Source organism: Eptesicus fuscus, chromosome 13 (assembly GCF_027574615.1).
Source record: "Eptesicus fuscus isolate TK198812 chromosome 13, DD_ASM_mEF_20220401, whole genome shotgun sequence".
NCBI classification, from domain to species: domain Eukaryota; kingdom Metazoa; phylum Chordata; class Mammalia; order Chiroptera; family Vespertilionidae; genus Eptesicus; species Eptesicus fuscus.
Window position 1 is genome coordinate 16,921,951 of NC_072485.1, and position 12,777 is coordinate 16,934,727.

The 12,777-nt window shown below is 49.9% G+C and overlaps 1 protein-coding gene across 1 annotated transcript in view; it reads right to left on the minus strand.

Annotated features, from left to right (window-relative positions):
* Nucleotides 1-331: 331 nt before the first annotated feature.
* The window catches only part of CFAP300 (cilia and flagella associated protein 300), a 44,729-nt gene continuing 32,283 nt past the window's right edge, over nt 332-12,777 (minus strand). The window contains exons 6-7 of the mRNA XM_054725468.1: nt 1,333-1,399; nt 332-507 (exon numbers count right to left, since the gene is read on the minus strand). Coding sequence (XP_054581443.1) covers nt 379-507; nt 1,333-1,399 — 196 coding nt within the window. The 3' untranslated portion in view covers nt 332-378. The remainder of the gene's footprint in view (nt 508-1,332; nt 1,400-12,777) is intronic.

Consider the following 12,777-nt stretch of genomic DNA (forward strand, 5'->3'; position numbering starts at 1 on the left):
AAAGATAAATTTAAAGAAAGGCACGATGGCCCTGGCTCAGTTGGTCGAGTGTTGTCCCATGCACAGAGAGGTGGCCGGTTTGATTCCTGGTCAGGGCACATGCCCGGATTATGGCTCAATCCCCAGTAGGGGATGTGCAGGAGGCAGCCAATGTTTCTATTTCCCCCTTTCCCTTTCTCTCTCTAAAATCAATAAAAACATACTTTAAAAAAAAAAGAAAAAAGAGAAAAGCATCTTGGCATTTGCTTCTGCTCTAAGTGGGTTCTTTACATTTTACTTGAATTAACTTGCGAAGTAGTTGCTTATCTATAAATAAGTATTAAAATAAAAATTGGTAAATAAAAACATAGTAAATATAGGTTATCTGAAAGAATACTGCTAAGACATTTCTCCCACGCCATAACAGTGGTATAAAACATGAACATGACGCATGATAGGATCCACAATAAAGTAAGAAAATGTCTGTTCGTGACTTTTTCTTGAAGGGTAGCACACACCAACAGAATCCTGAAAAAGATAAACTTAAATTATTTAGTATACAACAGTATTCAAATAATAGTCAACATATTTAACTCATATATTTTCTGTTAAAATGTCATGAAACATACATCAAATCTTTGACAATAAATTGGCAGTTAAGTAATTTTTAAAAAATATTGATAGTCTACTATGCTAATAATACATATGTTCATTACTACACAAACATGCATAAGTTTTTACCTTAAGGAGTTTGTAGTCTAAAAGGAAATCCATCTTTTGAAAAAAAGTGCTTATAAAGTGCTAATATTGCTAAAATTTCCATTTTGCAATTTTCTTCTATCTTTGCTTTCTTTTAAAACATGGTCCATATGTACTTTCTTTTAAAACATGGTCCATATAATAATGAGGGACTATATTTCTTTTGTTTATCAATAAAAAGCACCTAGCCCAGCACAGTAAATATTCAATAAACATTGAACTGATTGAATGAAGACACTTTTGTATGCTACTAAAATTCAAGCATCCGATTCTGTGGCACAAAGACATCTATGGCATTCTTACTTATTTAACCTATAAGTTGTAGTTTGACAGAGAACTATGATTTACTTCCCATGAGTCACAGATTTAGCTCTTACTAAGGACTATTATTAGACATGTACAACAGAAAGGAAGGTAGGAGGAAAAGTTCATACTGTTCTCCAAATAAAAGCATACCTTAAAATTAACAAAAAGCTAAATATCATCATCTTTTTTCATAGGCATAACATAGCCCTACCTGCTAATTCCAGTTGTAACAACCCTATTAATAGCAAGTAATTAAGTTCATTGGTAGTAAATTTCCTCTCCACTTACATATGCTGTAACTTTAAAGATGAAAGAGGTAATTTGTATTTCCTTGGTTTGAGGATGCTTTCGAACACTAAAATAAGGGAGAAAGATACATTTTAAATATAATGAGCATTGGCATAATACATTTAGTATTCAGATGTTCTTAATCATATGTAATATGGAAATATATAACATCCAACTACAGTGATTTTAAAAAGGGTGGCAGCTGTGGTTTCATTCAAGGGTGATGCAAAGTCAACTGAGTTGGAATAGCAAAAATCTGAATTTTAGAAGGTTGGGGTCAATCTGAGATTCAAATGGCATGACTCCAAGGCCAGAGACAAGTATTGGAAAAACGAGAATTGGTAAAAGTCAGATTGAAGTGTAGTGAACTGGAAGGGTAGATAAATACACGTTAACTAAAGAACTACACAACTTAAACTCAAATGCCAGTTCTGCCACTGATGTTATTTTACTTTGGTCAAGATTAATTGTCAGGAACCAAGAGTCGGTCAAAGGATTAACTCTGACCTTCAGTAAGTTACTGAAACTAGGCCCACTTCCTCTTGCCTGAGGACAAAGCATTTCTTCTGTAGCCGCCCTTCAACTGCCACACCCTTTATCTATAGTTACGACTTTAGCCGATTATCTAGGTCAGCCCCCACCCCTCCTAGGCATCCACCCTTCTAGAAATCACATATAAAGAACGCTGTAAAAAATAAAGTTTTGAGGCTTGATCAGAAACCCTTTTGTCTTGCCTCCATTCTTTGCGTCCCTTGTCTGTTTCTCATTCTCTTAGGTGCGCCGCCTCGGTACCCCCGTTAGAAGACCCCGCAGGACGGGGAAATAATGGCGCCCAGACGTGGGGCACGAGAGTTGGCTCTCCGGGGAACATCTGCACATCGGTCCGGCCGGACACCCTCTTGAGTCGCCGCGGAACGCACCGTGAGTGAAGACTCGCCTCTTGAGTCGCCACGGAACTCCCGTGAGTGAAGACTCGCCTCTTGAGTCGCCACGGAACTCCCGTGAGTGAAGACTCGCCTCTTGAGTCGCCACGGAACTCCCGTGAGTGAAGACTCGCCTCTTGAGTCGCCACGGAACTCCCGTGAGTGAAGACTCGCCTCTTGAGTCGCCACGGAACTCCCGTGAGTGAAGACTCGCCTCTTGAGTCGCCACGGAACTCCCGTGAGTGAAGACTCGCCTCTTGAGTCGCCGCGGAACGCCGCGAGTGAAGACTCTGTCCCTTGATCGCCGCGGAGCTGCCCGTCCGTGAGTATGATCGCAGTTGAGTTTTGCAGATGATTTTTTTCAGACAAGATTTAAGAGTGAATTCCTTGTGAGAATGAGTTTTTGTGCCCTTTGACGGATTTCCTACACTTTGAGCTTCTCGATTCAACCTCCAGTCCGCTAATAAGCACTCGTCTCGCCGATCCGGGAAGGGTTAAGGGTACCGCGATCTGGCTGAGCGAGAACTCTGAATCACCCTGAGGAGTAACTTGTCTCTGGTTGGTTCCTCGTCATGTCTCTCGCAAACCCTGAGCTCACTCTGTCTTAGTGGTCGCTAACCTGGCATGGGGCTTATACATCCCGACCTATGATACGTGAGCAGGGGCCTTTGGGCAAACAGAGATTGTTGATGAGACAACTGTCCTAGGCAACGGAAACTCAGGGCTGACCTGGCACGGGGTTTATACGTCCCAGAGGCTTACGCGGAGGAGGCAAAAAATTGAGAAGCTCCCACATCAACATGGGCACCTCTCTCAGTTCTCACGAGGAATTCCTCGGTGGGCTCAAGGAGTCCCTCAGGACGCGAGGAGTAAGGGTAAAAAGAAAGGATCTTAGACATTTCTTCTCTTTTATTCATGAAACATGTCCCTGGTTTCCACTAGTGGGCACCATCGATTCAAAGCGATGGAAAAGAGTAGACTTTTGACCCAGAGAAAATCCCTAAAGGTTTAAAAAGACCCCCTTAGATGATAAACTCTCCCCGGAAGATCAGCAACTGCCAATCTTTTTCTTTCCTTAATAATAAATAAAGAAATAAAAATTGAAAAATAAATAAAATAAAAAAAGATGCCAGACCATTACTGAATCTTCCCCCTAAGAAGGAGGTGGGGGAAGGGAGACACGTGGCGATCCAATATGGACGCCACTCCCCAAGAAAGCCACTTTGAAAGGCCTCATCTTCGCCATCTTTATTTATTTTCCAGCTAATGACTTAAAGCTTTTACGAATTCATAAATGCATCCGGGATTTCTGTGCACATGTAAGGGGAAAAGGCCAGTTTAAAAACGAGTGCGCATAGTTTTGAGCTGAACTTGACCTTTTGCTGTGTACAGAATAAAAACCCGAGACTATTTTGGCCTTAAAAATGGCGGAGATGAACCAGGGAAAGAGATATAGGCAGGCTTCCCAAGGCTCTCTTGAAATTTCCCGCCCAGAGGCAGGTAACCACCAGGAAGTAGAAAGCAAGTTTACATGTGAATAGCTATGGGTTTGTTTCTTGACTTCCTCAGCAGGAAAAATTCTTTAAAAAATTTAGTGGCTGTGCCAAGCCTATTGGCTGGAAATTTAAAACTTTTAAGTTCAAATGATCTAAATGTATTGAAATTTAAAATAATGAAATGTTGATCTGAGTATGCCTAGTATGAAGTCTAGATGATATAAGTTAATTAATTGAATATGCCTTATATTTTATTTGAAATGTATCCTTAAAAATGTAAAAAGTATTATTGATTTGAGAAATACTAAGTATTTAATTTTGCTACCTGAAAAATTGAAGCTCTGAAAGTTTAAGTCTTTTTTCTAACCATGAAAAGGCTACAAAAATGAAAAACCCAGAACCTTTTTTCCTAAGAAAAATGGCGGATTTGACCAAAAGGAAAAAACAAGCTAGTTCCAGCAGCAGATTGGCATTTCCATAAAGTAATTTTTTTTTTTTTTTTTTTTTAATTTCTTTATTGATTAAGGTGTCACATATTTGTCCTCATCCCCCCATTCCCATCCCACCCCTCTCCCCACGCATGCCCCAATCCCCTGTTGAACTTAACCGTTGGATAGGCTTATATGCATGCATACAGGTCCTTTGGTTGAACTCTCCCCCTCCCCCCCACCCTCCCCCTACCCTGCCGTATCCTCCCTCTGAGGCCCGATAGTCCGATCGATGCCTCCTTGCTTCTGGTTCTGTTCTTGTTCCTCAGTCTATGTTGTTCATCATTTCCTCTAGATGAACGAGATCAAATGTCACTAGATATATACTAATAAGAACTGAATGTGAGACGAGCAATAATATTTATGCTGACAGGCAAATGAATCAATCTGTAGCGAGCTTCCCCCTGGACCAACAGTTCTTTTGAGACCCAATTTCGATGTCCAGTAGTTCCTTATGTGTACATGTCAGCACTGACCCCTCAGCTCTGGATGGTGGACAAATGGTGGTAATGGAGGTCTGACTCCCTCTGGTTTGGTCTCGGCCGATCCCAGGGGCACGGCGTCACCTGGACTAAGGGGCACGTGGCCTCACCCATAGCCCAAGGGGCGCGTGGTCTCACCCGGGCCTGGGACCCAGCCTCACCCGGATGGATCCAGGGGCGCACGGCCTCACCCGGACCCAGGATCTGGCTTCACCCGTACCCAAGGACACTTGGCCTCTCCCAGACCCAGGGGCACGTGGCCTCACCCGGGCTTAGTTGCACAAGGCCTCACCTGGATCCAGGGACACATGGTCTCTCCCGGACCCAGGGAGGCTTGGCCTCTCCCAGACCCAGGGCCACTTGGGCTCGCCCGGGCCTAGGTGCACGAGGCCTCATCCGGATCCAGGGACGCATGGTCTCACCCGGACCCAGGGACGCTTGGCCTCTCCCAGACCCAGGGGCACGTGGCCTCACCCGGGCCTAGGTTCACGAGGCCTCACTCGGATCCAGGGACACATGGTCACACCCAGACCCAGGAACGTTTGGCCACTCCCAGACCCAGGGCCACTTGGGCTCACCCGGGCCTAGGTGCACGAGGCCTCATCCGGATCCAGGGACACATGGTCTCACCCGGACCCAGGGACGCATGGCCTCTCCCAGACCCAGGGCCTCTTGGGCTCACCCGGGCCTAGGTGCACGAGGCCTCATCCGGATCCAGGGACGCATGGTCTCACCCGGACCCAGGGACACTTGGCCTCTCCCAGACCCAGGGCCACTTGGGCTCACCCGGGCCTAGGTGCACGAGGCCTCACCCAGATCCTGGGACACATGGTCTCACCCGGACCCAGGGATGCTTGGCCTCTCCCAGACCCAGGGCCACTTGGGCTCACCCGGGCCTAGGTGCACGAGGCCTCACCCGGATCCAGGGACACCTGGTCTCACCCGGACCCAGGGACGCTTGGCCTCTCCCAGACCCAGGGCCACTTGGGCTCACCCGGGCCTAGGTGCACGAGGCCTCACCCGGATCCAGGGACACATGGTCTCACCCGGACCCAGGGACGCTTGGCCTCTCCCCGACCCAGGGCCACTTGGGCTCACCCGGGCCTAGGTGCACGAGGCCTCACCCGGATCCAGGGACACATGGTCTCACCCGGACCCAGGGACGCTTGGCCTCTCCCAGACCCAGGGCCACTTGGGCTCACCCGGGCCTAGGTGCACGAGGCCTCACCCGGATCCAGGGACACATGGTCTCACCCGGACCCAGGGACGCTTGGCCTCTCCCCGACCCAGGGCCACTTGGGCTCACCCGGGCCTAGGTGCACGAGGCCTCACCCGGATCCAGGGACACATGGTCTCACCCGGACCCAGGGACGCTTGGCCTCTCCCAGACCCAGGGCCACTTGGGCTCACCCGGGCCTAGGTGCACGAGGCCTCACCCGGATCCAGGGACACATGGTCTCACCCGGACCCAGGGACGCTTGGCCTCTCCCAGACCCAGGGCCACTTGGGCTCACCCGGGCCTAGGTGCACGAGGGCTCACCCAGATCCTGGGACACATGGGCTCACCCGGACCCAGGGATGCGTGGCCTCTCCCAGACCCAGGGCCACTTGGGCTCACCCGGGCCTAGGTGCACGAGCCTCACCCGGATCCAGGGACACATGGTCTCACCCGGACCCAGGGACGCTTGGCCTCTCCCCGACCCAGGGCCACTTGGGCTCACCCGGGCCTAGGTGCATGAGGCCTCACCCAGATCCTGGGACACATGGTCTCACCCGGACCCAGGGACGCTTGGCCTCTCCCCGACCCAGGGCCACTTGGGCTCACCCGGGCCTAGGTGCACTAGGCCTCATCCGGATCCAGGGACGCATGGTCTCACCCGGACCCAGGGACGCTTGGCCTCTCCCAGACCCAGGGCCACTTGGGCTCACCCGGGCCTAGGTGCACGAGGCCTCACCCGGATCCAGGGACACATGGTCTCACCCGGACCCAGGGACGCTTGGCCTCTCCCAGACCCAGGGCCACTTGGGCTCACCCGGGCCTAGGTACACAAGGCATCACCCGGATCCAGGGACACATGGTCTCACCCGGACCCAGGGACGCTTGGCCTCTCCCAGACCCAGGGCCACTTGGGCTCACCCGGGCCTAGGTGCACGAGGCCGCATCCGGATCCAGGGACGCATGGTCTCGCCCGGACCCAGGGACGCTTGGCCTCTCCCAGACTCAGGGGCACGTGGCCTCACCCGGGCCTAGGTGCACGAGGCCTCACCCGGATCCAGGGACACATGGTCTCACCCGCACCCAGGGACGCTTGGCCTCTCCCAGACCCAGGGCCACTTGGGCTCACCCGGGCCTAGGTGCACGCAGCCTCACCCGGGTCCAGGGACACATGGTCTCGCCTGGACCCAGGGGTGTGTGGGCTCTCCCAGACCCAGGGGCGCTTGGCCTCGCCCGGGCATGGGGTCCAGCGTCATCCGGGTCCAGGGGCACTTGGCCTCACCCGGACCCGGAGTCCGGCCTCACCTGGACCCAGGGGCATGTGGCCTCACCTAGACCCAGGGACGTGAGGCCTCACTTATACCCAGAGGCGTGTGACCACACCCGAGTCCAGAGGCGCGCAACCCCGCCTGCACCCGGGTCTCAGCGGGGCCCCGTCTTCCCGATCCCAATTCCTGCCGGTCAATCCCCCCTCAGCAATTCCCCTGGCCATCCTTCCAGAGCTCCAGTATGGCTGCTGCAGAACTCGTCGGGCGGCGGCTCGGCGAAGTTCCGGTGCACCCGGTGCATGGCGGTGGGCCGGTCTGGCGTCGCTGCGTCGGCCCTTGGGTCTGCATAGGTGGCCGGTCGCCGAGCATGCGCACCTGGCCGCTTCCGGGGCGTTGAGATTCTTGACGGACTCAGAGGTCAGCAAGCGCGGAGTCTCCCACCCCATGTCTCATAGGGGCTCGTCTGTCCGTGCTTGGCTGCCAGTGGAGCGGTCCCCTCAGCCGGAGACCGCCGGGGGAACTGCGCCGAGCACGTTCCAGGCCGCTGTTGTATCGCCTGAGCCATAGTTCTTTTGTGTCGCCTGAGCTGTAGTTCTTAAAGTGTGGTCTTTGGGTCACCGGCATCAGCATCATCCCACATACCCCTCTTTTATTCTAGTTGTAGAGCATCTACTCAGCCAGCCCTGTGGTGGTCTTGGATGGTGTCTGCTCTGCTCTCTTGTCGTAGTCTCAAAGTTGTTGTGGAAGGCAACAATCAGGCTTCCGCCCTATGCCTCCATCTTGGTCCTCCTTTGTATAGTTAAGTCTTGATTGTTGTTGGTGTCACTGGGGGGGCTCTCTTTGTCTATAAAGGAAGAGTTGCTGTGCAGGAGACACGTTTATGGGCCGGGTCTTGGTGCAGCAAAGCTTTGGCGCTCACTGAATATTCCCGTTGAATGTGTCCCTTATGCACGTGGTTGAAATCTGGTGTCATCTCCCACAGACCACTAGATGCCCTCATTTCTGGGTCTCCAATGGGGTGTAGATCAGCTACTGCCTTAGGCACTCAGCAAGGATTACAGCAAAAACTGTAGTTTCTTCCTCCTGTCTGAGTGGCCCTGGAGCAGTCCGACTAGAACAGCAGATCATCTGGTCCGCTGCCAGAGGGCAGGTCACCCACATGCATAAGCCGTTGCTTGGGGCGCAGGTGTGCCTGCAAGACTTGCGGGGCAGGTCTTCAAAACATGGGGGGCGGGTCCCAGGGGGGGGCGGGGTCTCAGGGCGCCAACAGGCCATGGTGCGGCGAGCCTCGATGGCTGTGAGTCTGGTCCTTCTGCCTTCCATGTATCTAAGTCCCCTCGTTCCGCACTCCAGCGCAGCAAACACTGATTGCTGGGCGCACCTCTGCAAGAGTCCCGCCTCTCCCCGCAGGCATCTGGGTCTCCCGGGGTTCGCCAGAAGATGGGTTTCAGGGTGATGGAGAGCTAATCTCCCTTAGGTTTGGAACAAAAGCCCCTTTCCCCCGCCACCAGCCAGACCCACGCACCTCCACACCTCATCCCCTCCGATTTCGCTGGGTGCGAGGCAACAGAACAGCCTTTAACCTCCGCCGCCATCTTTTTCAAACTTCTCAATTTATACTTCTTAATCCCTTCATTTCAGTCAACTCTACTGAAGTCTAGCGCCGCCGGGAGGTGCACGGAGAGGGCGCCCGGGCCTCCGTCCGGTGCGCGGTGCGCGCGTCCCGCGGAACCAGGCGCGCGAGGGCTGCGCGGCTGGGACGGGCGCTGGGCGGCCGCCGAGCTCCAGGCACCGCCATCACCGTGTTCCGGACGTCGCCGCCACGGCGTCCCCCCAATTTATACTTTTTAATCCCTTGAATTCAGTCAACTCTACTGATGTCTAGCGCCGCCGGGAGGTGCACGGAGAGGGCGCCCGGGCCTCCGTCCGGTGTGCGGGGCGCACGGCCCGCGGGACCAGGCGCGCGGGGGCTGCGCGGCGGGGACGGGTGCTGGGAGGCCGCCGGGCTCCGGGCGCCGCCGCTGCGGCGGCGTCCCCAGCGTCCCGGGCCGGGCGGCCTGCGGGGGCGGCGGAGTTGCGAAAGTGAGTGAGTTTCCCAGGGTTTCGCCCGGAGTGGGGTTCAGTGCAATCGGAGCCGGTGCTCAGCGCACTCCGGAGCCTTTATCTCCTTCCTGCCAGTGAACTCCGGCCAGGTCATCAGCCGCCCCCTCCTCTCTGGTTCCATCCTCCCCGCAGGCGCGTGTGCTAGTGTCTCCGCCCGTTTCTCCATACCTCAGGCTTTTACGGCTTCCCCGACTGTCCCCGTGGCCTTCTCCTCCCCCCCAGCTGTGGGCATTTCAGTCCGCCAGCTCTCCTGTGGTTCTGGACGATGTCCGTTCTGACCTCTAGTTGTATTTTTGAAATTGTTGTGCCCGGCTGCAGGTTAGGTGTTTAACCTATGCCGCCATCTTGGTTTCTCCCGAGAAATTGTTTTCCATAAAGTAATTTTTAAAATGCTAATGGAAAGTATTAAAAATTTAACCTTAAGGTCTTCAAGACAAAATTTATTCAAAGTAAATGCCTTAAAACAATTGTAATTGGATTTGAAACTCAAAATTGTTGAAAAATATAAAAATAAAGTAGCCCAGATAAAGACTGGCTATGCCCTTGTTAATGCAGGAAGGTGTAGTCGCCCTTCCCCCAGCATTCTGGGAGGCAAGTTCCCGCCAATAGCCATTTTTAAGAATGTAAAGTAATTGAATCCTGACTCGTAGCCGCCTGCATTCTTAATTAAGCTAGAGGAGGAGCAACATTTGCAGCTTGTGAGATAGCCGCCATCTTGCCTGCCCCTCTGGCCATGTGGTTACTGCCCGCCATCTTGAAATAACAAAGGCCAACCCCTTTCTTTGAATAAGCCAATGTCTTTAAATAAGTTTTGTAAGGAAGTTACTGAAGCCTTCCCATGATCCCTCTGTATATGCAAATAAGCCTAAGAGGATACTTTAAAAATATAATTATGAATTTAATAAAAAGGAGAAATTTAAAATTTTAAATTCTCTTTCACTAGTATTTACAGTGTAAACTAAGATTATTGTTAAAATGTTAAATCTGAAAGTAAATTAGTAGTCAGCCTTACTGTAAAGAGTACTTGTAATGTAGCTAGCTAGTCGCTTGAGGCTTGCCTTTCAAGCTGTAACCATACAGATTGCTTGTTATAAAAAGAAAGACAAAGATTCTTAAATGAAACTCTGTAGCCTGAAAATTATTTTGGAAGGAAATAGAGAGGCTTCCTTCAAATATCTTACAGATTGTAATTGATAACCAATGCATTAGGCCTCAGAAGGTGTAGAAATGACTTTTAGAAATTATTAGGAGGCTTTAACTGGTTAAAACCGTTTCTATACAAAAAGAAATTGATAGCCAGTTTGAGATTGAATTGCCATGGCCTAGAACAAAGAATATTCTTACATGATATTTTATAATTTCATTATAATTTTTGATATTTTACAACAGCATATTGTACAGTTATCACAAACTTACAAATTAATTCTTTGAATGTTTGGCAGCAATTTATAAGTACATGAAAGGATTTAATCCCTTCCACTGTGTGGAAGGCCCCCAAGGAAAGCATTTGAGGGTTAGATTTGCTCACGGCAGAACAGGGAGGGATATGTTTGGCTCTACAGGAACCATGCTGCTTCTACGCCAACAAGTCTGGCATCGTCCGAGACAAGATCAAGAAGCTACAAGAAGACCTCGTCAAGAATGGACTCCTCCCCTACCTCCTCCCCATCCTTGGTCCCCTTGTTGGTTTTCTCCTTATTCTTACATTTGGCCCTTGGGCATTTAGAAAAATAACCGACCTCGTAAAACAGCAAATAGATTCAGCTTTAGCAAAACCCATTCAGATTCATTATCAACGCCTGGAAATGGCTGATAGGTGGGGCTCGGTTTACCAAGAGCACGAGCACCTCCAGACCCAGACTCGCTCCTTCCCTATGGGGACAGCATCTTAACCAGAGGGATGCTTACCTACGCTCTAGCCAGAGCCAGAGGTATGGGTATCGAACCGGGTGCAGAGCAAAGCATTGCAAGGGAAGGTTGGGATATTTTTCCAACCTCCTCTGGATTTCCCTGAGAGTATACCTGGTTTGCATAGAGGTTGACATCGATAAAAATAATGGCTCTGCCTCTCCTCCCCAAAAGATGTCAAGAGCCACACACGGTGGGTATGCAAAGCCCACGGGAGGAACCAGGTCAATGTCTCCTCGGTCGATTAATGCCCACTCCCGTTTCTTAAACAGAGAGGGAGGAGATGTCAGGAACCAAGAGTCGGTCAAAGGATTAACTCTGACCTTCAGTAAGTTACTGAAACTAGGCCCACTTCCTCTTGCCTGAGGACAAAGCATTTCTTCTGTAGCCGCCCTTCAACTGCCACACCCTTTATCTATAGTTACGACTTTAGCCGATTATCTAGGTCAGCCCCCACCCCTCCTAGGCATCCACCCTTCTAGAAATCACATATAAAGAACGCTGTAAAAAATAAAGTTTTGAGGCTTGATCAGAATCCCTTTTGTCTTGCCTCCATTCTTTGCGTCCCTTGTCTGTTTCTCATTCTCTTAGGTGCGCCGCCTCGGTACCCCCCGTTAGAAGACCCCGCAGGACGGGGAAAATTAATATTTCTGAACCTCAGTTTTCTCATATGTAAATGAGGCATACTATGGCTCCTTTTAGGATTATAGGAGAATTAAGGGGGATAATGTATATGGAAGCTATTTGTTAAATTTTGTATTACTAAATTATATAATATTAAAAGCATGTCCTCTCAGTAGCTGTCTTTCAATTACACTTTCCACAAAACATTACCAGTATAGACCCCGAATAGCCAAAACAATCCTGAGAAAGAAGAACCAAGTTGGAGGGATCACAATACCAGATATCAAGCTATATTACCAAGCCACGGTTCTCAAAACTGCCTGGTACTGGCACAAGAACAGACATAGACCAATGGAACAGAACAGAGAACCCAGATATTGACCCAAGCCATTATGCTCAGTTAATATTTGACAAAGGAGGCAAGAGCATACAATGAAGTCAAGATAGTCTCTTCAATAAATGGTGCTGGAAATTTGGTCAGATACATGCAAAAAAATGAAACTAGACCAACAACTTACACCATACACAAAAACAAACTCAAAATGATTAAAGGACTTGAATGTAAGATGGGAAACCATAAAAATCCTACAAGACTCCATAAGCAGCAAAATAGCAGACATATATCGTAGCAATATCTTTACAGATACAGCTCCTAAGGCAATGGAGACTAAGGAGAAAATAAACAAATGGGTCTACATCAAAATAAAAAGCTTCTGCACAGCAAAAGAAATAATCAACAAAACAACAAGAAAGCCCACTGCATGGGAGAACATATTTGCCAATGATATTTCAGATAAGGTTTTAATCTCCAAAATTACAGAGAACTCATACAACTTAACAAAAGGAAGATAAACAATCCAATCAAAAAATGGGCAAAGGACCTAAATAGACACTTTTAGAAAGAGGACATACAGAAGGCCAGGAGACATGCTCAAAG